Source organism: Geotrypetes seraphini, chromosome 2 (genome assembly GCF_902459505.1).
Source record: "Geotrypetes seraphini chromosome 2, aGeoSer1.1, whole genome shotgun sequence".
In the NCBI taxonomy this organism is placed as follows: Eukaryota; Metazoa; Chordata; class Amphibia; order Gymnophiona; family Dermophiidae; genus Geotrypetes; species Geotrypetes seraphini.
The window spans coordinates 124,507,553-124,533,735 of NC_047085.1; the positions used below are offsets into that span (position 1 = coordinate 124,507,553).

The 26,183-nt window shown below is 42.0% G+C and overlaps 1 protein-coding gene across 2 annotated transcripts in view; it reads right to left on the reverse strand.

The window, feature by feature from the left end:
* Positions 1-26,183, reverse strand: part of LOC117355639 (chloride channel protein D-like) — a 236,796-nt gene that overhangs the window by 205,940 nt on the left and 4,673 nt on the right. For both annotated transcript variants that reach the window (XM_033934508.1, XM_033934509.1), the window contains exons 2-4: positions 19,488-19,617; positions 13,587-13,667; positions 6,108-6,283 (exon numbers count right to left, since the gene is read on the reverse strand). In XM_033934508.1, coding sequence (XP_033790399.1) covers positions 6,108-6,283; positions 13,587-13,667; positions 19,488-19,617 — 387 coding nt within the window. The remainder of the gene's footprint in view (positions 1-6,107; positions 6,284-13,586; positions 13,668-19,487; positions 19,618-26,183) is intronic.

Below are 26,183 nucleotides of genomic sequence, written 5' to 3' on the forward strand. Positions count from 1 at the left end.
ACCCGTTCTGCCCTCGAAGCCTGGAGCAGTGGCTGGACCGTCGGCCCGCCTCCTTTTAAGGAGGGGAGCCCGGGCGCCTACTGCTGACGCGGTGGGGGTGGGCGGAGCTACTCTCGCCTACCCCGACTCGATAGAAGGTTTGCCGCTCGCCTTCGCTGGTTCCCTAGGCAATTTTTTAAAAAGCCTAATGGAAACATTTTTTTTAATAGTTTTTTTATAGTTTTATTAAAATTTGATATAATTGCCTATTCTTAGGTTTGTAGGCGAATTACAAAAACAAAAATTATACAAAGTTAAAATACATACACATTGTTTAGGGGCTTATTTGACGTACTGGAACACTGGGGTAGGCAGGGAGGAACTACATATGCTAAAAGAAAAGAGAACAATCAAGGTAAAAGACAAAAGGATGGGTTTGTTTAAGAAGAACTGAGACTGACTTTATGACTCTTGTGAAGATTAATGATCAGGTACAAAGTTACATCGAGAAGGCGTCTTTGAAGAGATGGCTTTTAAGTTTCCCTTTGAAACAATCTAGTATTTTTTCTTCGCTTAGTTCAGGTGGCAAGGCATTCCACAGTTAAGGACCTGTGACCGAAATTCAGTAAATGGTGTACTGAAAAAAGTGCGTGGAACACTATTCTATAAATAATGATCTGAGTTGGGCACTGTTAATAGAATAGCACATCGCATGGGGTGCGTGCTCAATCTTTAACATGAGAATTTACACCAACTGAACCCTGGTGTAAATCCCTGTGCCTAAATTAGGCATGAATCCCCCAAATTCTATAATAGTACACATCTTTAGTGAATGCCCTGAAACACCCAAGCCCCTCCTATGGCCACATTCTTTCCAGTTGCATGATAAACAGTTTAAACACAAGCAAAAAATCCAATGGGACTGTAGAAAGATTTATGGTGCACTAATCAGTTACATAAACAAATACGTGCCTGTTAGTATTCTAGGAAAGATCATAATATCTCATACAGGTTCAGCTATCTTTGCCTACTTACACGACACCAGACCCAGGCTAATGAGAAATACTTTTATTATGAAAATCTAATATAATAAAGAGCTAGCCGCGCATGCGCACTCCTATTTGCGTGTTCTGTGCGCATGTAGGTCTGTGGCCGAAGGAGTGCGCATGCGCGTTAATACGTCACCAGCCGATCGCCTCCACAAGCCGGACCGCAGCCAGACGACAATCTCCGTTCCTCCTGCCGCCGCCGATCTCCGTTCCTCCTTTGCCGCCCAACCCCTTCTCTTCCCGCGGGCCCGAGTGGCGATTCCAGCAGCGTGTGCATCAGTCTTCACACGCTGCTTCGGGCCCTTCTACTGCCCTGATTTGTTCTGCCGCGTCTCTGATGATGTCATCAGGGACGTGCCAGAGTAAATCAGGGCAGTAGAAGGACCCGAAGCAGCATGTGGAGACTGATGCAAGCGCTGCTGGAATCACCACGTTTGTAGTCCGGACCGCGGGAAGGGAAAGGGAGGGGTAGAGGAAACACTAATGCTGCTGCACAGGGAACTGGTGGGGGGGAGGGAAATGGAGGGGGAGGGAATGCTGCTTTGGACAGACAGACAGAGAGAGGAAGGGAAACACAAAGAAAATAAGAAAGACACAGGGGCAGGTGCACAGGGAAATGGTGTGGGGGGAGGGAAATGGAGGGGGATGGAATGCTGCTTTGGACAGACAGACAGAGGGAGGAAGGGAGGAAGGGAGACAGAAAGAAAAGAAGAAAGACACAGGGGCAGGGAGATACACAGAAAGACAGACAGGCAAAGGGGGCCAGGGACAAAGGCAGACAGAAAGGACAGCGGGAGCCGTGTCAGGAGGGGTGCGGGATGCGGCAGTGGGAACTTTTCCAATGGGTGCAACTGGGCGGCTGTCGGGAACCTCTGATCAGGGGCAGAGCAAGGTAAGAGTATCATAGGGATAAGAAGGAGGAGGTGGGATAAAAAAGGAAGGGATGCCTACTGCTGGACAGGGGGAGAAGGAAAGAGATGCTGATGGACAGGGGGGTGAAGAAAAAGGAATGGAGGACTAATGTTGGACAGGGGAAGAAGAAAAGAGGTGCTGCTGGACAGGGGGGAGGTAAAACAAAGGGAGAAGGGCTGCTGCTGCATAAGGGGAGCAGTGAAGGGGTGGTGGTGGACACAGGGGAGGTAAAAGGAAGGGAAAATGGACAGGGGGAGCAGGCAAGGGGTGGTGATGGACAGCCAAGGAAAAAGAAAGGCAGAAAGAAAGAAAGCGGCTAAGGAGAGAGAGAGAAAGAAATAAAGACAGACACACACACACATATGTTCTAGCACCCGTTAATGTAACGGGCTTAAAGACTAGTAGAAAAATATAATTCATAAGCCAGCAGCAATAACTAATTATTGTTCACAAAATATCCGATTACATATATGAAACTCAGTACATAATTATTACAACACACTTGCTAGATAAATAAGTAAAACTAATTCTTATACTCTAAATAATTCCTTGTAATAATAATTCCTGATTAGTAGCAACTGTTACAGGTTATCGCCAAGAGTAGCTTCACTTCTCCTTATCCCAAACCACAATAGGATTCATTTATCTAGCCCCGGCTGATAAGATAATAGAATTCCATATTATCACCATCCAATTAGGCCTTGGCACAATATCTGGTGAAAGGGAAGACGTCTTCTACCCAGCATTGAAGATAAGAATTCTTTTGGTACCGGAACAAGAGTTCGTTAGCCACTGGAGAAGCTGTAACTTATGTTGGCAGCAAAGATTTCCTTTATGTGATGGAATCCAGATCCATTTAGTCCGGTTTCTCTTTCTCTCAGAGAGTCACAAGAGGTAACTTTTCAGGTCTTAATTATTATAAAAGAAGTGCATGGAGAACACCTATGATAAGATGCGAGTTCACCCACATCCTAACACAGACTAAATTATAATTAGCACCTTTTCACTTGGATCTCGTCAGATGATCTCCCCGGACCAATCCAGAAACAGAACTTAGATGAATAGCCTTTCTGTATAGGGTCTCATACAGGCTGAGACAGAGGCACCTTCGTTAGATAAGACCAACACAGTAGCAATTCTTCCCTCAAGATTCACACAGGCTAAGCATGGAGGCATAGCTGGATGTCCTTGACCAGAATACAATTCTGGTACATACCCAGAATGCATCAGGTAGAAACAGCAAAGATGTGTGCTTCTTTCTCTTCTTGCTAGGTTCAGGCTGAAATGATTTCTTGCAAATAATGGTTCAGGTTTGATGATGTCAGAGAGGCCTAACCTTCAGGTGCAAATAAGGAAACACCCCTACAGGACTGCAGTGAAATGTCAAGCGACAAACAAAAAAGGAACTGCAGCAATAATGTACAAAATGCCAGATTCTTGATAAAAACAGGACTTTTAATCACAGTCCTTAAGACATTGAACAGTTTGTATCCAAAGTATGGTTCAGTTGTGTGGAAAACTGGGACCCGACACGGTCTGTGTTTCGAAAACACACTCCTTCCTCAGGGGTCTTAAAAGGTATTCAACCAACTTGCAGGGGAACCATAAGAATTACAACTGGAAATAAAAACGGTCTGGTGAACTGAAAAATGCGATGGGTAACCTCCTTCGTAGTACAATTACCCATCGCGGTTTTCAGTTCACCAGACCGTTTTTTTTTCCAGTTGTAATTTGAGGAAATACTTTTTTTACGGAAAGGGTGGTAGATGCGTGGAACAGTCTCCCGGAAGAAGTGGTGGAAACAGAGACTGTCTGAATTCAAGAGGGCCTGTGATAGGCACATGGGATCTCTCGGAGAGAGAAGGAGATAATGGTTACTGTGGATGGGCAGACTGGATGGGCCATTTGGCCTTCATTTGATGTCATGTTTCTATGTTCTATGTTTCTATGTTTTTGAAACACGAACCATGTTGGGTCCTGGTTTTCCACACAACTGGACCATACTTTGGATACAAATTGTTCAATGTCTTAAGGATTGCGATTAAAAGCCCTGTTGTTTTTTTTTAAGAACTTGCATCTTGTACATTAAAGGGTTTAAATATGCACATTTTTATTGAATAGCACTTAGCAAGGTGTGCACATAAATTGAAATTGTTGCCAGGTAGCACCAACAATCAATTATTAGCATCCAGTTATTTGCACTAATAGGCTCATTACTCGATGAAAATGCACCCTTAAATGGGTTGCGAGCCCAAAACTGTGTATACAATTTTAAACACCATTTGTAGAATTCTAAACGCTGTTTGACCTACAGAAACGCCTGTTAAAACTAGTCCCCGCCTCTCTCAGGCACAGTTAGCTTCCAAGGCACAGAGGTTACTGTAACCAAGGTGTGAGAGTATGGATCCTCCCTTGAGAGTGAGTTATAATATGGTGCAATAGGCCTGGGATCCAAGGGAGACCATGGAGATGTGTTTTTTTTTAGGTCTACAGGGATCCACAGGTCATATAGGCACTCATGAGGCATATATGAGCAATCATGAGGACATAACGTGAAGTCCTGAAAAATAAAAATAATAACACACATAGAGGGGAAACTGTAAATATAATCTAAAAAGATAGGCACATACAATATAGACACCTATCACACTTCGGTGTCTGTAAGGTAAGCTAGGAATTTAAAGGCCTATATTATAGGGGCCTAAGTCCTCCAGAGCAATGATTCTTAACCCTTTATGAGTCATGGACCCTTTTAAGAATCTGATGAAAGCTATGGACTCCATTCCCCAGAAATATTCACATAAACACAACTTTGCATGCAATGAATATAATGTACTTTATTTATCGAGATTTAATTGTCTCATACATACACAAAGTATTATAAAGTTTCAAGTTTGATTGCATCACAATATCAAAGATTTCAAAGCGACGTACAATATAAAAATGGGGAAAACAGACAAAACAAATAGTAAACAATAACACAAACGATGACAACAAATAAGCTTTAGATTAAAAACAAGGGCAGTCGGGAAGAACTATAATCAGTACAGGAAAGATAACAATAAATGGGCAATACATAAGGACAGGATGAGTTTATAAACAATTTTTTTAAAAACACTCCTTTTTTATGCAAAAAGATCTATAAAAAAAAAATAGAGAGAGGGCTGCCCCGCTCCATAAAGGGCATTTTTGAAGAGCTATATGCCCATGTAGATGACTATTTGCCAAAAAAAATGTGGCTTATGAAAACTGCATACTTCTACCAACATATTTGGAGACGCTTTCATGGGGAATGGTTAGGCAAAGTAAGAGGTAACAATTTAAGTAGTTTTCTATTTTTACAAATTTATATGTCTTATTTTGGCCAGAAATGTACTCACAATAAAAAGCATGTGCAAAACTCTTCAGGTATATTTTCCTTGAGTAAGTTTAGAAGAAAAAGTATGCTCATACTCATACATTCCCTTTGAGAACTGGTACAAAGTTTTGGGCAGAAGTACTTTCAACATTAAACATATCCACATAGAGTTCCTGCTCTTGTTTATATCTGACACAAACAGATACTGGAAATATATTACAGTAGAACATATTACACTAGAAACATATTACAGTAGAACATGTGTGACAAATGGTAGAGCTTTGCATGCGAGAGGCAGTGGGATCGATGCCTATATTCACCAGATACAGCCATCATAACCTTAGCTTTTCCAAGTACACTTCTAGCTCCATATTCGCTTTGATAGGGGATTAACAGACCCGCGAATACAGAAACACCGCAAATAACTTTTTCATATGTTATTTGCTGCTTTCTATTAAAAACCATCGTGAATATGGTGAACCCGTGAATAACATGGTGGGAGACCTGGCCTGTTCCTGAAGGAGAGGCAAAACACGGTGAAGAAAGTGCTGGGAATCAGCAATTTTCTCTGTAAATGCTCGGAATCTGCGATTTCTCCATTCAAGCTGACGTAATTGGGGGGGGAGTAGCCAGCAAGCTAAAAACCGTGAATAATCGAATCCGCGATTGCTGAAACCGCAAATACGGAGGGAGAAGTGTTTTGTCTACATCTAAATTTCTAAACATCGTGGATTGTACTTCAACAGGCCAAAAGTAGCGCAACATTACAGTACTGAGCTACTCAAAAGAAAACTACAATTGATCCTTACCCCATGTGAACCATAGGACCTTCCGGTCCACAAAAGAGCCCAGAAGCCACAGCCAGCACACAGGAAATGAATGTTCCAAAAAAGGTTTTTACATTAAAAATATGATCAACTGCAGTACCATTCAGAAAACCAATGACCTCTGGTAGCCCACTTGGTGAACTCGATGGACAGAAAAACTGTAGAAAAAAAAAAAAGTCAATTAAAACAGTTATTTTGCAGAGAATCCAAGACCCCTGCTTTTTTATATAGATCACTTATTCCATATTCTGCAAAGAGAATTTTACGATCTAGCGAACAAAATCTGCTAACGATTCCATCATTAAAAATTATTAATACAAGGAGACAATTTATTTTTTCTTGTACGGCACCGCAAACATGGAACGCCCTCCCTATTACTTTACGGGAGGAGAAAGACCTTGGAAAATTTAAAACTGAGTTAAAAACTTTCCTTTTTAAAGATGCCTTTTCTACATAATTTTATACTTCATGAATTATATTTATTTGGTTAAACCTGTTTTAACTATATCCCTTTTGTATTTTCCCTCAATGTTTCTTCTTTACTTTAAAATTGTATTTCATCCCTCCTTTCCCCTTGTTTAACAATGTTCAAATTTAGAGTATTTTAGCTATTATTTAAAACTGTATGTATTGTAATGTATTGCATTGTTATTGTTTTTCGTTTTTATATTGTAAATTTTAAATGTACATCGCTTAGAATATCCGATTAAGCGATTTATCAAGTCCCATAATAAACTTGAAACTTAAAACTTGAAACTATAGCATGGCAAACTACATTTGTTGACATATCATTATATAAGGCTTTATAGACAGCCTTATTTTTCATTTTTTTCAGAAAGATGCTTCTCTCAGCTCTTACAACAGGTAATATCATTATTCCTCTACTAAACCTTAAATTGTGCATGCATATTATAATTAACCTTACAGTTATTCATTATGTCTTATTAGTGGAACCCTAATAAGCAATATGATTACAGCGTTTTTATTGTGTGTTGTGCGTTGTCATGCTAAAAAGGGAGTTCTCAGTCCAGTCCTTGGGGCACACCTAGCCAGTCCAGGCTTTCAGGATATCCATAGCACCGCCCCCAGGCCCACCCAATTCCACCCAGCCCTGCCCAAGTCACACCCCAGCCATGCCCCGGCCCTGCTCCCGCAACCTGTTCTCGTGCTCTGAGTCAGGTCGGGAGGGCCATCTGCGCACGTGCAGGTATGATGCGATCACATCGCACGCACGCAACATCACCACATTGCATCCGCGCATAGACAGATGCCCTTGCAACATGGTCCCGAGCTGGAAGCTGTTCAAAACCCAGACAAAGTGCCCCATCCAGACACCCAGAGATGTCTTCTAAAAAGATGGCATGTCCGGGTAAATCTGGACGGCTGGAAACCCTAGTCTTGCTAAATGTGCAAGAGATAGATTTGAACACAATGGAGGAAGCAGACATACAAAGCTCTCTCGTGTATATATGAAAACCTGACTGGCTGGGTGTGTCCTGAGGACTGGAGTGAGAACCCCTTTGCTAAAGTTAGTTAAGGCAGAGCTTTCTTTTCTCCCTTAAGTTATTTCTCCTATTGGTGCGGGGTTCTTTTATGAACATTAGCCAGTTGTTAGAACTGGACTTTTCAACATAACAATTATCCAAAGTTTCAATACTTGAGTTTTCAGACTGTATAAGGGGGAGAGAAGGAATTTAACTAATGCCTTTTGCAGTAATAGTTCAAGGTAAGTTACATTCAGGTACAGGAGGTGTTTTTTTTGCACTGGCCACGGCAGTTAACAGCTCTGACGCTCATAAGAATTCTATGAGAGTCGGAGCTGTTACCTCCCATGGATGGCGCTATACTTTTGTAAAAGGGGGGGAGGGTTAAATTTGTACCTGAAGTGATACAGGGTTAAGTGGTTTGCCTAAGCTCACAAGGCATGGCAATGCAATTTGAACCTGGCTTCCCTGGTTACTTAATAGTCCTAGCTCTCAGGACTCAGGCCCCAATGCTGAAAAGCTTGCAGTGGAAGTAAGACTGGTTGATGCCAGTCTTACTTTCAAGCTAGCTCAGCCTCCGATACACAAAAGGGTTCTCGGGAGCTATTACCAATCACGGTAGTATCCACCGAGAATCCTATGCAGATGCATTACCAGGAGCTCATTAGTATTAAAATGAATACTCCATGCCATGCACTGGAAGGAATGCCCACCTCTCAGCTGTCAAAATTCTCCAGCAGGTCTGGAGCTGTCATGAAGGCTTGGGTAGGAGAACTTTGCTTCAAAATTCAAGCTGTTTGTGCATGTTTTGTGTGTATGTATGTCCCACACCTAACAGCTGCATCCTGGCCATAGGCACGGGACACACACGCATATAAAACATGCACAAAAGCTGTTTCCAAAATCGCACTGGAAAAAAAACCACTTCTGAACTTCTGCCGTCGGCTTGTGATCAGGGAAGGGAGGGAAGGAAGAAGATCACCTGGTTCAAAGACAGTTCACCAATTTGTTTCTTGCCCAGCCTGGTGGAGAGGATCTCTAGGCCTGCAGAAAATGCTGTAGACAGAGTAGCTGTGTGAATCATAGTGGTTCTTATTGTCTATGTCTAGTGGCCACTGCTATAAGTGCTATTCCTTTATTACTGTCAGGGCCCCAGTCTCCCACATTTCCACAATTATGGGAATGATTGCACAAATCTGAGCCTTGCTCGATCATCATAAAATCGATGCAGGAGGCCATGTGCCAAGCATAACTGATCTCAAGTTCAAATAAAAGAACTGTCTTCTCATTCAAATTGGTAACCAAACTTCAGGATTGCAACCGTCACGTACAATAGGGTCTCCTGAAGAAGGAATCGAAACGGGGCCACGTAGAGACCCCGAACCTGTTATAAACTGAATTATCAAACTGCTCTCAATTTTCTCACAGAGCGATGTTCATTTGAAAAGATTTGTAAAGATAAGAAAAAACAAAGTATTTTCATACAAGTGTTTGAAAGACTGTAAAGACATTTATTTATTTATTTATTTATTTATTTACTTTTGTAATCAAACTTGGAGCGTAACCAGAACTAATAAAGTTGCAACGACTGAAAAATATACTTTGGTTCATCACTAGAGGGCGCAACTCTCTTCTTGAAGAACTCTATACCTCTGAGTGACTTTCAAACGTGACGGTTGCAATCCTGAAGTTTGGTTACCAATTTGAATGAGAAGACAGTTCTTTTATTTGAACTCTAATATTTTTCTGACTTCCACTAATATTTAACTATTAGTACCCCAGTGACATTATAAAGCATAACTGATCTGGCAGCAGCTGACTGCAGTCACTTCTATCTCTACAGCATCCCCAAAATTTGCCCTTTCCTCTCTGAGCACAATACCAGGACCCTTGTCCACACTCTTGTAACCTCACGCTTAGATTACTGCAATCTACTTCTAACTGGTCTCCTGCAGTGTCGCCTCTCCCCCCTGCAATCTGTGCAAAATTCTGCTGCATGACTCATCTTCTACCAACCTCCCTACACTCGTCACTCCTCTCCTTAAATCACTTTACTGGCTCTCTATCCACCTTTGCATACAGTTCAAGCTCCTATTGCTGACTTACAAGTGTGTTCATTCTGCTGCCCCTCAATATCTCTCCTCACTTCTCTCTCCTTATACACCTCCCAGAGAACTCTGTTCTTCAGATAAGCTGCTCTTAGCTGTACCCTTCTCCTCCACTGCCAATTCCAGACTTTGAACTTCAGTGATTTCACCATCACCAATCTGAGTCTAAGGACTATGACGTGTATGTTATATTTCCCACAGCTCTTCCATATGATTCAACCATACAGTGTAAGACGTCAAGAAAGCAAGACCAGAAGAGTCAATGGACGCTGGGCACATTTATTTATCTGAACCTATAAAAACAATTTGGAAAGAAAAAAAAAATCTAGCATCAAGGATTTGAAATTCAGCAGGAGAAAACTGGGCAGGAGCAGTTCCTAGCCAAACAGCTTCCAGTGACCAAGTATGGAGAAGATATTCAATGACACTAAACCAGATAGCACCACTATCTGCTCTGACCACCATGGTACTCTCTGTTTAGTTCTAGGGTGATTAGGGTTACCATATGGATTCAGGAAAAGGAGGATGGATTTAGACACCCGGATTTTACTTCCATTGCTTTCAATGAAACTCATTTTCCCGTCCTGTCCCCATGAGTTCTTTTACTGTCTCTGCCCCATTCCTGCAAGCTCCATCCTCATCTGCACAAGCCTCAAACACTTTAAAATCATAAGTGTTCGAGATTTGTGCGGTTAAGGCTGAGCTTACAGGAATGGGGCAGGAGTAGGAACAGCGACAAAACCTTCGGGGATGGGGAAATTGAGTTCCTGCAGGGACAGGGACAAATTTGTCCTCGTGTCATTCTCTAAGTAAAACCCAGATTTATCAATCTGTCCTCCTTTTCCGAGAGCCATATGGTAACCCTAGGGTTGATCCAGAGGCAGAGTCAGGGCCAGAAGTTACCTGTGAACCACCGAAATTTGGTGATTATACCCACAAAAGTATCCAGTTAACTTAGGACAGCAAAAAGGCTGGGTAGCTATCTGAGTACCCTGTTGAATAATGCCCACCAGGAAACTCCTGGGCAGCAACCTTGGGCTTAGATATCTATTGCATCAACCAGATAGGGTCTGGCGTGGAATTATCTAGACAAAATTCATCTGATAGCAGCCGACATTTAACAAAACACTGACTGCCTCCATCTTAATATTAACCAGTTTAGTTATTTCCAGCAAGAAAAACTTTCTGGCTGATATTCATAAAAACATAAGAACATACTGGGTTAGACCAATGGTCCATCAAGCCCAGTAGCCCGTTCTCACGGTGGCCAAAACCCAATGAGTAGCAACATTCCATGCTACCGATCCAGGGCAAGCAGTGGCTTCCCCATGTCTTTCTCAATAACAGACTATGGACTTTTCCTCCAAAACTATCCAACCGGCCAGGAATGGCTCCTTGCCAGTTAAATAATGTTTTAGTGCCTAACCACTGATTTTCAGCGGGAGATAGCTTGTTATCTCCCGCTGAATATCCCCAGTTAGTGGCTAGCCACTAAACAGCTCTATCATGCAGTTTATCCGGTTAGGCACTGATATTTAGTGCCTAACTGGCTAAGTATAGCGGTCAAAGTATAGCGGTCAAATAAGACCACAAAAATACCTGTCCTAACTTTTGAGTACTAAAAAGTTAACCAGTTAGCGCTGAATATTGGCATAGCCGGTTAACTTTTTAGCATTTACAAGAAAACCTGGATATTCGATACCAGTTGCCGGAAACGACCCAGCATTGACTATCTGGGTTTAAAGCCAACAGCAGGCAGCAAAAGCGCTGCCGAGTGAATATTAGGCCTTATGGCCCGGATTCTATAAACAGCGCTGTGAAAAGCAGCCACTCATAAAAGCAGCACAAATCAGGTGTCAATCACGCAATGTATAGAATAGTGGCCAAGTCACAGAGAGGTGCCAGAAATGTAGGCCAGGATTTTCAAGAGCTACATTTCCAGCATCTATCTGTGATGAGAATCGCGACTACGGAGGCACCTACAGATGCCTAAAGGTACTTCCAGTGTTAACCATGCCTATTTTACCCTTCGGCACCAGTAGGTGCCTCCATAGTTGCAGTTCTGGCGCCATTTGTGGAGGTGCTGTCTTTTTTATGACGGTTTAATTGCTTTTAAACAACACAATCAATTATCACATTAATTAAAGGCAATTAAACCAATTAAGTTAGACAGTAGTAGGGCAACTACCACCGTTTAACTTTTGGCGCTGTTTTAGAATCCGGCTCTATGTTCTTATTGTGCTTTATAGCCTTTCAGGATTTTATAATGGTGCAAATCACATGGTTGTAGTAAGTGCTTTTGAAAAGATGTCAGTATCCTGATGTCTTAAAACATCAGCTCATAAATATCCAAACTCAAAGAGAGCAAACTGATACAAATAGTTGTGTGCATCCACAAAGATATATATAAGAAGGCGCACTTAATTTTAGCCCAATGGTTACTCAACTGTTTCACTGCTTAGTTTCTTCAGGGACCGTGCCACTTCATTCACGTACTTGTTTGGTCTTCACCACACCATACGAAAGCATTCACACTGATTTTATTTGCATTTTAGAAACCAAAGCTGGCAACTTGCTTTTCTGTATTCCGGTGTTTGGATGCACACAACTATTTGGCACACAGCTAGAAATTAATGTGGAAACCTGGACTTCTAGTATTAAATTGAAACTGAATCCAGGTAAATCAAAGTTTTTTCTTGCTAGTCCTAATGAAAAGCTTATTGAAAAAATGCTTACTGTAAACGGTCAAACCTATCCAATAGTTACCACCTTAAAAATATTAGATATTACATTAGATTGTACTTTATCATTTAAGGCTCATACGGATTTATTGGTCAAAAGATGTTTTATTACTTTTTGGAAGTTGCGAACCATTAGAAAATATTTTGATTTTATATCATGTAAAATACTGGTTCAATCGTCAATTCTTTCAATATTGGACTATTGTAATATTATTTATTTGGGTGCTCATAAAAAAACAATTAATCAATTAAGATTAATACAAAACACAGCAATTTGTCTGGTTTTTAATTTAAAAAAACACGATCACATTAGTTCATATTATCAAAAACTTCACTGGTTGCCGTTCGAGGCTAGAGTGTTGTTTAAATTTGGATGCATTTGTTATAAAGTTCTATTTGGGTTAGCACCATCTTATCTTGTTGCTCATTTTAGATTTTTTTTACATGTAAAAAAAAATATACATAGATCCAGTTGGTTTTATTTTCCCCTCAGTGAAAGCTTGCCACTTTAAGAAATTCTTAGATAGGATTCTGGCGTTTCAAGCAGGAGTAATGAATTCATGTTTGAATGCTCTTATTTCTCTAGCCCTTGCTTATTATCAATTTCGGAAAGATCTTAAAACTTATCTATTTAAACAATACAAAGTTTAATCGATTTTAAAATTATCATGATAAGTGGATTTTTTATTATTTTATGGAATAATGTTTACAGGTTTTTACCTATGTTAGTATAAATAATTTGTATTGTGCATATTTTACTTTGAATAAGTTAGGGTTGCATTTTGCTAGTCAGTATCTTTGTTGAATTGTGCTATTTTCTTTTATAAGACACTATTATTTGGATCTGTATTTTAATTACTTGTTGTAATTACTATTGTGTAAACCGCCAAGAACTGATGGTTTGGCGGTATATAAAAATAAGCTATTATTATTATCAGACCAATGCACAACCCCTGTAACGGTATGAAAGAAATTTGAGTAATGTCCAGGGTGTATGAGGTCTGAGTAATTGGAATATATTGTATCAGTTTGCTCTCTTTGGGTTTGGATATTTATGAGATTTTTTAAGTAAACTTGAAATGTTCACTTTAGTTTGTTAAAAGATTAGTTGTCATAAGGCATACTTACCACTACTAGTCCTGAAGATACTACAATCATTGCCAGTCCAATCCCAAGTATACATATCCAGGTCATGTAAAAGTCATTATTCTGTCAGTTTCAGAAATACAAAAAAATTAGTAACTGGTCATAGGGGAAAAAGCTGTTCTTTCTGCTATGTCAAATATTGCAGCAAACCAAGTTCAAAGGGAAGGACTCTACAGTATATGCGTTCAGTGGCCAATTTTGCAATTTGTGTTGAGCTATATAGGGACCCACAGATTTTTTTAATAGGCTTTACTATTTGGAATTGAAATAATGTTTTTGAACATTGGGCAGTGAAGATGCACATTTGAAAAAGAGCAGGAAATTACAAGTGAATTCAGCCCCCTCCCTGAAGGTACTACCAATGGCATAGCCAAAGCCAGCATTAGGGGAAGACAAACAGAGCAGCTGCCTTGGGACCCACAGCTCCAGAGGGCCCCACAGTCTGGGCATCTCTTCCCTATGTCAGGCCATTTCCCTCCCTTCCCCTCACCTTCACAGCGCTTTTTCAAACCAAAGTTTTCTCTCTCAGAGGGGCCCTGATGCAGCAGCCATTCTCACTAGTTGCACGTGACTGCTCCGAAGCTTCTCCTCTAATGCAACTTCCTGTTTCCGCCAGATCACCTCTGAGGAGAAGCTTCGGGCAGTCGTGAAGGTGAGGTGAATGGAGGGAGATGGCCTGACAAAGGGAAAAGGTTGAGTGGCACTTTAGGTTTATTGTTTGGAGAAAGAGGGGGACAGATGCTGGATGGAAGTGGGGGGAGGGGGTGAGAGCGGGGAACAGATGCTGGAAGGAAGTTAGGAGGAGAGAGAGGGAAGCAGACACTGGATGGAAGTGGTGAGGAGAGAGAGAGGGCAGACACTGGATGGAAATGAGGGGGGTGACAGAGGGGAGCAAACACTAGAAGCGTGTGGCAAGGAGAGAAAAAAGGATGGATGGAAGGAGAAACAGGGGAGCAGATACTGGATGGAAGTGGGAAGAAGAGAAAAAAAATGGCACATGCTGGATTGGGGGCAAGCTGTAGGTAGACACAATGAAAAGAGGGAAATTGAGAGAGAAAAAAATTTGTATATATTCTTTTTCCTTCTCTCCAAAGAAGGGCTCCAAACTTAGACACTTTATTCTTTTTCTGACATCATTGTAATAATTACCATGTGTTAGAATACAATGGCACTGTTAAGCACATGACATCCTTCCCGGGAATATATTATGTAAGTATACACTTAAAACATAAATTTGCCAGTGTTTTATTTGTGTATAATATTTCTTTATTAGGCAAAACCAACAGCATACAGAAACAAGAAAGAACAAAAACACATTCGCAAAGCAGCGACACCCGCCCAAGCAAGGCAGGTTAAAATACAAATCAATAATGCAGCAAAATACAGATGGCAAGATGTCAATACATGCCTAATACAGGAGTTTATAATAACCCTCAACAAACCCTTTCCCAAAAAGAAACATATCAACCATAGAACACAGAAAATAGGCTATAATCCAAACAGCCAAACCCCACCCCCACCCCTACCCTCCAAGACCTGTGTGGTAGTCAGAAGAAACTAAGAAGGTGCAGAAAGAGACAAGGCCAGATATGAGTGCTCTCCATAAAATTAAAATAAACAGACAGTAGGAAGCATAGCTACCCGACAAAAGCAGAGGAAAGAAAAGGAAAGCAAAAAGTACCTGAGAAAGAAAGAAAAATTTCCACAATAAATGAGTGTGCATAGAAAGACTCATCGCCCAACCCACTACAGTAGCTCCAGATCTCATGAATTCAACGGAAGACTCCTCGCCCTATGGGGAAGAGACAGCCAATACACTTCCCAAACATCCTAAAATTTGGTCCAAAGGCTCTCCACTCGCACCCCCGCTGCTCGTCGTTCCAAGAGGGCCAAATCAAATAGGAACAACTGCCACTGAGAGAAGGAAGGAGCAGTAGGTGCCCGCCAAGAAACCAAAATGACTTTCTTGGCTAAAAGGAGAGCCTTGAAAACCAACAACCTCTGCCCAGCAGAGCAGCAGCTAAGATCACCTCCATTATAAAAAAGAGCAATAGTAGGGGTACAAGCAGGCAACGAAGGACATAGGGAGGACAAAAAAGGCCACATTTGCATCCAAAAGGCCACTCCTGCTAAAAAGAAAGTAGATGTTCTTATGCTTTCATAATATGCTTTTGAAAAATCCATCAATGACAATTGTATTTTCCCCTCAGACCATAAGGTTCTGAGCAATCAGCAGAGTGTCATCGTCTGTGTCAAGTACCAAGGAATGTCCTGATGAATAACCTTAAACACCAACACTATTGTTTCAAAAATAATTTGAAACCTTACGGGCAACCAATGAAGTAGCAGCATTCCATCAAATTCATGGGGAAAAACTTCAATTTGCAGTTTTTCCAGCTTTAGGTTTTCTGGACAACCTTAGGTTCCTGCTATGCTCCTTATAGAGTTAACTATACCATGCTATACCAACTTTTGTATCCCGCAAATGTCAGCTAGGAATCATTGTGGCTTACACAGAATTGCTACAGAGACATAGATATCATGCAGAAAATTGCATGGAAGATATCATGCAAGTGACTGCATGGGAATGGGTCAGTGCATTGAGAAGAAAAGGTGGGTTTTCAGTGATTTCTTGAATTGGAAGTATGTGGATGTTTGTTCCAGTTTCTGGGCCTCTGAAATTCAAAGATGGTCACAAAGAGAGCCTTCCTTCGAACTTGGCGGGTGGAGGGGGGTGTTTGGTTCCATCGTTGGATTATCCATTGTACTGCTGGTGCTGCTGAAAATTCTTACAGATTGCCCCAGCATTATCTGGATAGTGCCAGGGTAGAGCAAGGGCAAAGCTTGATTCTTCACAAAAGTCCTCGGGGTTTATCTGGATACCACATTGTCTTTAAAACCACAAATTAATGAGGTTGTTAAGAACCTTTTTTTTAAATTACACCAACTTAGATACATTTGGTCTTTTTTTTAAATTGAAAACTATTTTGTTATTTTGACGCAATCAGTAATTTTGTCTTCTCTGGACTATTGTAATGGTCTTTATTGCTTTTTATTGGTCTCTCTATGATCTACGTAGATTGCACAAAATAAAGCAACAAAGATAGTGTTAAAAAAAAGAGGTTCAGTCATGTTACTCCTTCTCTATTAAGGCTACACTGGCTACCAGTGAAGTCTCAAATCTTATTTAAATTGGTATGTTGGATTTATAAATTTTTTACAGGCATTTGTTCTGAATATATAATTGGATTGTTTTCCTTTATCACCTCTTTATTCTCAGGTTGAAGATCATCAATTGCCCATCATTTTCCAGGATTAGATATAAGCAATCTTTACAATTAGCTTTTCCTTACCAGGCAGTTCAATTTTGGTCTTCCTTACTGATTGCAATAAGGATTGAACCTACATATCTATCTTTCCAGGAACGATTGAAGACTTATTTGTTTCAGAATCTGAATTTGTAATTCTGATTAAATGATTTCTGTAGATCAGTTCTAATTGTTAATGCGCTTTGAACTTAATTGTTGGAAGTTGGACATATCATCATATCGTATCCAAAAATTCCTGAATCTGAGACAGCCTTCTCAATCATATTGATCAAAAAAAATAAATGGTTAAAATGGGCTTAAAATTACCAGCCTCAAAATGAACTAGTCTGAATGCAACCATTTTTAAATCATATTGGGAAAGAACCCACCTGAAAAAAAGGCATTTACCCAGTAATATAGTGAGGAAAGTTTGCACGAGGAGAGCAGGGCCATGCTCTCACTCCCCTCCCACAGCCTTATCCTTCACTGACATCATTTCCTGGTTCTCATGAACAGGAAATGATGTCAGAGGGAAGGGTGAGGCCGGCACAAGCAGTGAGTAAGAGATGCTGCTTGTGGTTGGCAAAGATTTAGGAGGAGATATAGGAGGGAGAAGAGGAGACATGCTGGTGCCACTGCCAAGGTAGCACCCAGGGTGCTCTGCTCCTCCTCTCCCCTTACCAGGCCAGTGACTAGAACCCTTCTAGCTAATTTAACCCAACAAGCTGGAGATAATATACAGTAACCAGCATAAAAGAAAGCTATCTTTTCAACCTCCATTTCACTGATAATCCTATCTACCCTTGTCATTCTCGTTCTATCTGCTGCTTTTGAAACTGTTGATCACCACCTACTTCTTGATACGCTGTCCTCATTGGGATTTCAGGGTTCTGTTCTCTCCTGGTTTTCTTCCTGTCTCTTCCATTGCACTTTTAGTGTATGCAATGGGGGATTCTCCTCCACTGCTATCCCACTGTCCTCAAGGCTCTGTCTTGGGACCTCTCCTTTTCTCCATCTATACCAGGGGTCTCAAAGTCCCTCCTTGAGGGCCGCAATCCAGTCGGGTTTTCAGGATTTCCCCAATGAATATGCATGAGATCTATGTGCATGCACTGCTTTCAATGCATATTCATTAGGGAAATCCTGAAAACCCGACTGGATTGCGGCCCTCAAGGAGGGACTTTGAGATCCCTGATCTATACCCACTCTCTAAGTGCACTGATTTCCTCCTAAGGCTTTCTATATCGCCTCTATGCTGATGACTCCCAGATCTACCTCTCCACACCAGATATCTCTACAGTAATCCAGGCCTGAGTCTCAGCCTGTCTGCCCAATATTGCCACCTGGATGTCTCACCACCATCTAAGAATGAATATAGCTAAGACTGAACCTTTCATCTTTCCACCTACACTGCCTCTCCCCTCCCCCTATTCTCTATTTCTGTGGACAACACTCTCCTCCTCCCTGTCTTGTCAGCTCACAACCTTGGGGTCATCTTTGACTCCTTCCTCTCCTTCTCCACTCAGATCCAACAAACCACTAAAGCCTGTCGCTTCTTCCTTTATAATATTACCAAAATCTAACCTCTCCTTTCTGAGTACATTACTAAAACCCTTATCCAAACCCTCATTACATCTTGCTTAGATTACTGCAACTTGCTTCTCTAAGGTCTTCCACTGAATCATCTCTGTTCCCTTCAATCCGTTCAAAATTCTGCTGCCCGACTCATATTCCAGAAGAGCTGCCATATTCACATTACCTCAAGTCACTTCATTGGCTCCCCAACCATTTCCAAATACAGTTCAAACTCATTTTACTGACATAAAAGTACATTCACTCTGCAGTCCCTTAGTCTCTCTCCTCACTTATCTGCCCCTATGCTCCCCTCTCGTGAACTCTGTTCATCAGGTAATTCCTATCTGTAACCTCTCCTCCACTGCCAACTCCAGATGCCATCCCTTCTATCTTGCTATGCCATATGCCTGGAACAGACTGCCTGAGTCATTACGTCACGCTCCATCTCTAGCAGTATTCAAATTCAAATTAAAAGCCCACTTTGTCAAGACTGCTTTCAATTCCTAACTTCCACTCACCATAAGACACCTATGTTACTGCTTTCTCTTTTTCTGCAAGAAACTCCCTAACCCCTATATATCCTGTCTTTCACCTCACCTCCCAATAAGTCCCTTAAAGGGAGTTCTCTAAACCTCTCTCAACAAGACCAAGGGGCAGAAAATATCTTTATAATTGGCCAAACCTGCAATCCTGTCACTTTATTCTGAAAAAAATAGACCAAAAATCTGACTGTCCTGATTGGACAGCCTGGAATCCACTGTGCTTTTAGTTGTAACTAGACTATGCATAATTTTAAACATTTATGACAGATTAGCCTCCTTCTGACTTTTGTGATATTATCATAATCATTAATAGATATATTTTTCATTCTTAGATACAGTGCCTTGAGCTTTGGTTCAGCAATTATCATTAAAGTTGAACAAGTTCTAATTTGCATTATTTCTTATATTCAACCAACAGAAACTAAATTGTTATTGTTTATTTTCTATATTAAACTCACCTGAATATATGCATCAGCCAGTTCCCATTTGAGGTGGAATAGGTAATGGATAATCTCATGTGTAAAGAATCCCGTTGTTCCTACCATCATCCCAATGAGTCCCATCAACAACCATTGAACCCAGTCAGACCTGAAAACAAGAAAATATTATCATTCTTTTTGCTAAGTTTAGATTCAGTTATTAAGGCTTTGAATCACTAAGGAGCTCATTTACTAAACTGCATTATGTGAAAAAACGACCTACAGCAAAATACGTGAAATCATTTTGCAGTAATTTGCCCATCTGGAAGGAAGATTCTCAAAACCCATCGTGCCTTTAACGATGGTAACTAAACCAGTTCCAGCCAGTTTAGCATGGAAATATTCTACCAGCCAATTCTAAAAAGGGCTCACCGTAGTCTTTTCCGAGCTGCCTGGCAGACTGACTCTGCCATGCAAATGTATTACAAGGTCATTAATATTTAAATAAGAACTCAGGTCAATTCTCTGTTATCACCAAGTGATTCCTAATCTCACTTTCCTACATTTGCGAGCAAAATTTTACGGCAGATCTGAGCTGTCGTGGACTTACTTTCTGGTCAGTGCCTGAACGCAGATTGGCTCAGGCACTGACAGGAAATTAAGGCTTCACAGCTCAGACCTACCAGAAAATTTTGCCCCGTCCCCTCGACAACCCCCGACACCCCTGGCAGGAGGGATACCCACTCTCTCCTGCTGCCGCTGTCAAGAAACCCCCCAACACACATACCCCCAGCAGCAGAAGAGATGCCCACTCCCTCCCTCCGCCGCCGTCGAGCAATCTACCCAACATACTTACACACCCCGGCAGCAGAAGGGATGCCCACTCTCTCCCCCCACCACCACACTCAAGCAGCCCACCCACCACCCCCCAGCAACAGGAGAGATGCCCACTCCCTCCCTCCACCACCGTAGAGCAACCCACCCAACACACACACACCCCGGCAGTGGGAGGGATGCCCAGTCCCTCCCCCCTGCAGCTACTGTCAAGCAAACCCCCCAACACCCCCCAGAAGCAGAAGGGATGCCCACTCCCTCCCACCACTGCCATAAAGCAACCCCCCAACACCCCACCAGACAAAAGGAGGAATGCCCACTCTCTCCCCCTGCCATCGTCATGCCCCCAACGACCACCCAGTACCCCGACGACCCCCCTGCACCCCTTTCACCTTTTTTATGATGGCTGCTGGGATGCCTATTCCGTCCGGCCAGCAGGACCACCTTTTCCAAATAGCAGGCCTTCCCATAGGCCAGGGAGGGGCCTAAGGCTCTAATTGGCCCAGGTTGCTTAAGGCCCCTCCTATTGAAGGGGCCTTTGGGTTAATCAGAGCCTTAGGCCCGTCCCTGAATGCACCAGGGAGGGGCCTAAAGCTCTGATTGGCCCAGATGCCTAATGTCCCTCTCATAGGAGGGGCCTTAAGCAACTTGGGCCAATCAGAGCCCCTCCCCAATGAATCCAGAGAGGGGCCTAAGACTCTGATTGGCCCAGACACCTAAGGCCTCTCCCATAGAAAGGGCCTTAAGCAACCTGGGCCAATCAGAGCCTTAAGCCCCTCCCTAGCACATTCCAGGATGCAACAGGGAGGGAAAGGCCTGTCATTTTAAAGAGGTGGGCCTGCTGGTCAGAGGGATTAGGCTTCTCTCCAGCTGGCCATTGCGAACAAGGTAGAGAGGGGCAGGGGGTCGTCAGAGGCACAGGGGGGTCACATCATGGGTATGACTGTGGCAGGAGGAGGGAATGGGCATCCCCCCCTGCTGCCATGGGGGGTGTCTGGGGGTGGGGGTTGCTTGATGGCAGCATCATCAGGAGGGAGTGGGCATCCCTCTTGCTGCCAGGGGGGATTGCTTGATGAAAGTGGTGGGAGGGAGTGGGCATCCCTCCTGCTGCCGAGGGGGAGGGTTGTCTGGGAGTGGGGGTTGCTTGATGGCAGCAGCGGGAGTGGGCATCCCTCCCACTGCCTGGGGGGTGTCGGAGGGGTTGCTTTACAGCAGTGGCGGGAGGGAGTGGGCATCCCTCTTGCTGCCAGGGGTGGTGTCAGGGGGAATCGATTGATGGAAGCGCCAGGAGGGAGTGGGCATCCTTCCTGCTGATCTTTGGTTTGGGGTCTTTTTTAAAAATTTGTGAGTGTATTCTGCAAATGTGCTGATCGCTATCACCAGCGAGCTGCATATGCAAATTTAGCAACCATCCGCGACTCTCTGCAAACCCCATTTGCATGCATGTTATTTTAAAGAATGACTCACCTTTTTTAAAATCATTACAATAGCAGTTGTGACAGCAGCCCATCAGATTGTACCGCAAACATTAAAGAATCTTTCCCTGAGTGCCTTAGTCACACTTTTTTTTTTGTAATTTTTCATGAGGGAGTGTGTCAAGGGCAGGGAATGAAAAGGGAAGCATTATCTAGCTATCATGCTCATATTAGTGAGTATTAACTGGGTAATGCAGAGTTAATATGGAGCAGTTTAATGCCTCCTAAATAGGAGGTGGTAAGTGCTTCCACATTAATATTTTCGCAAGTCCCAGATGTTAATAGAATAATTAACGTATTGACTTGCAAAAAGAAAAAAGCTGTATTTTAGGAATGCGTTATAAAGTCCCACATCAGGGATGCATTAGAAAAGTCTTCTTTTAAAACATGCTAAGCCTATTTCTTGATGCATGTTAGTAAAATGGCCCCTAAGATTCCTTTTTCCACTTTCGTAAACACAGAATGGGGAAAAGGCCTAAATCAGACTCTAAGAGAATAATTATGGAAAGTTTTTTCACACATAAAGCTGGTTTTACACAGGGAAAAGGTCTTTAGTAAAATTATATGCATATAAGTATGTACTTCTACAATATCACATGTAGGGGGGTCAGTTGAAAAGTTTCTGGCCTGACCAAGAAAGAACAAGTTTAGAATCACAATTCTATAGCTGTCCAGCAGATGGCACTGACAAACATCTATAGCTAGATTTTCAAGTCAGATGTCTAGTTATTGTTTTGTCAGCCTTTTGAAGTGAACAACTGCTCCACTTTATTTTTAAAAAATGGACAAAAGTGATAAAATTACTTAATTTGAAGGGAAAATTGCCTACTATTCTGGCTTATTATAACGTCTAAGCACTGAAATCAAGATGAAACTACCTCATTTGGCCAAGAAGAAACTTCTCTTCCACCGAGACAACGCACTGGCTCACACATCAACAATCACAATGATGAAATTGCATGAATTGTGATTTAAATTAATTCCCTATCCACCATACTCTCTGGATTTGGTCCTGTGCGACTTTTTTCTGTTTCCAAACCTAAAAAAATGGCTGTTTGGGGGAAAAACTTTCTTTGGATTCTGCGGTCATAAATGCTGTAAATAGCTATTTTCCCAGTTTAGATGTTTTGTATTTTACTGAAGGCAAGAAAGATCTGGAAAAAACATTGAAGCAAATGTGTTGAGTTAAAAGGAGACTATGGGCTCCTTTTTCAAAAGTGCGCTAGGGTTTTTAGTGCACGCACAAAATTACCACCTCCTAAAAAGGAGGCGGTAGTGGCCCTAGCGCACCTTTGAAAAAGGCGCCCTATGTTGAAAAATAAATTTCAATTTCCCCTAAAAACATATTTTCTTGATTAAGTGGGAAATGTTTCAACTGACCCTCGTACTTATATTCACACTGCATGTACTGTAGGTGTTCCCAAGGGCATAATTTAGGTAGAACAGATGGTATAAATGCATGCATTTCAATTTGTACATTATTTGGGCTGGTTCTAAGACCTTATTTTATAAAAGGACATAGGCACATCTGTTGCCTTAATGATACAAGGATTTTGCACATGGGCATCCAGATATAATTATCTTTATCTTTTATTGACATTTGATATACTGCCACATGGCCCCAAAAGTTTTCAAAGCAGTTTCCATTAAAACATATTAAAAACCAATATAATACATTAAAATCATAATACATACAACAATATTCATATTATAAAACACATTTCCAGTTTTCTTTTTTATTTCCCTTCTCTCTTTGTTTCCAGTCCTTTCAATCTGTATTACGCCAGAGGTTGACTTGTTTTATTTTGCATTGTTCTTGACAAAGCATTTTTTGAGTGTTAATGCATTTTGATGTAAGCCACCAAGGATGGTAGGTTAAGCAGTATAATTTTTTAAATAAATACATTTTCAGTAAAAACAAGCTGGTCAATATTCAGCCCACAGCAGTTGGCATTTTTTTGTTTTAAAGCTGACCAGCAAGGGTATTATTAGCCCTGAATAATGAATGCTGGGCCATATCCTCACCCTTTTTTATTTTATTTTATTTTATCCCAAATTTTTAAACTATCCTTCCCTTCCATAAAAGGTATTTCCCATGTAGGCAAACATGGGTCATCCCTCCCCTTTAGAATCACTGAGATCTGGAATAACCTCACCTCCCCTCTCCGAACCTCAAGCTCCCTCCAACTCTTCAGCAAACACCTAAAAACCTGGCTATTCTCAAAACTGTAACACTTCCCCCCTCTTAGGCCTCTCACCTTCCCCCTTTACACCTAACTCTTTAATCTCTCCACTGTAGTTCCTCTCTCATCTTTCTTCCTGTAAACCTTTAGACACTGAATATCCAGGGCTAATTCATCTAAGCTGCCCGCCATGTCCCATGCAGGTCTCAGCTGATATTCAGCCGGGGCCTGAATAAGACACTTACGTAGATTCCGGATGAATACTGGCCAAGACCCACATAAGGAAATCTGTCAGTTCCTGAACCCCTCCCAGGTTGGGCAGACTGGATGGACCATTCGGGTCTTTATCTGCCATCATCTACTATGTTACTTTCCTTTCTCCTCTCTTCCTCTATCCCATCTCCTGGAATGTCAACAGGCCTTCCCTCCTCCCTCCCACTCAACCCCTTCACCCAGATCACCACCAACCTCCCTTCCAATCCTCTCTAGATCATCACTAACACCCTCTCTCCCAAATCTCCCAGGCCTACCTGCTCAGTTTTTGGTGGGCTAGTGAAGGAGTGAGCAGAAACAAGGCTCACTCTTACCTGTCATGGCTGTGCCTCCAAAATGGCTGCCGCTAGAAGTCACTTGTGGCCACTTAACCACAATTGTCAGTTAACTGGATGATGTTCCTATTGTCGCTCCTTTTCCACACCCTGCCCTGAAATCTTCAATACCTTCTCTTTATTCTGTATTCCACCCCCTCCCCTTACATCCTCATGTATATTTACCCTTCTCCTGAACTTCTCTTAGGAACCGATGCAGAAAGCCACACCAGGAGGAGAGAGACATCGGGTCAGGGGAGGGAGGAGTCTGCTAGAATACCAGTGATGGTTTTTAATTTGGGGATCAAGGAGATCATTTCAGGATAAGAGAGGGAGCTGCTAGGGAGAGGGAGGATCCTGGGTTTAGGAATAGGTGATCAGAGGCTTGGGGGTTATCTTGGAGAGGTATCTGAATTCTGGGAGGGCCACAGACTTATCATCTTTTTTGTACCAATGCAGAGGTCAATTTCCCTTATATAGAAGCTTGATCCCTACTGGTAGTACTATGAGACTAATACTAGGAGTCAACGATGCCATTTTGAAATCTAGAGCCAAATGGAGCAGAAGCAGAGGAGGGCCACTACAATCCTGTGTCAATATATCACTAGGGATCACAGGCTGTGAGTAACATAACATAACTTTATTATTCTATACCGCCACAATCAAATGATTTCTAGTGGTTTACACAAAAGAGAACTGGACAATCAGCGAAATACAAAATATTAGTAGTAAACTTATAAATGTTACCTAGAGTATAAACAATGTAAAATTTTTGTTATGAATAAAACTTCAGTTAAGAAATGAATTTATCAAATAGTACAATCTTAATTTCTTTTCGAAATGCACCATAAAACAGCATGGCTCCACTAATATAATTACCCAGCCAGGACTGTTGTTTACTTGCTTGAAATGCAAGCATCCTATCCAAAAAAAGACCTGTATCTACAGCCAGTGATCTTTGGGTAGGCAAATAAATTGCAATTCCTTGTTATCCTCGTAGGGCTATATAGCACGAAATAAGATAGAAGGTAGGTAGGGGCCAATCCCCAAACCAGCTTAAAGCAAATAAATCCTGGGAGCGGATAGAGTCCAGAAAGGTGGAGTAGATGTGAATTGTACAAGACGGAGAGCTTTTTCCATGTAAAAGCTTGGCAGGTATGGCATCTGCAGAGCCACGGGTAGGCCTGGTCAAGCTGGAGCCCAACCACTATGTGCTCAGGTCCACCCAAATGCTGGAGGACATAGTGCATTAGGAGAGGGAAACAAACAGAAATTTTTCCCTATACCCTGTCTCTCTCCTCTCTGCCTACCTCCTGTTGGGGATCTCTGTCTACATCCAGTCCCCTCCATGCTCTATTGTCTCCCCCCTAGTCCCTCTCCCAACCTTGATTCTTCAAGTGCCGAAAACTTGAGTGATAAATCAGCATCACAGCAGCCAGTGGAGCCTTGTGCTCATGCACACTGCAAAGGCTTTGCTGGTCTCAGTCCTGCCCCCTATGATGCACATTTCCTGCTGCAGAGGAGAAAGGACTGACAGAGTGCTTGAGCACAAAGCTTCACAGACCACCGAGTTGACAATTTATCACTTACGTCAGGGGTGTCAAACTCAATCACATAAGGGGGCCGAAATCTAAAATATAGGCTAAGTCGCAGGCC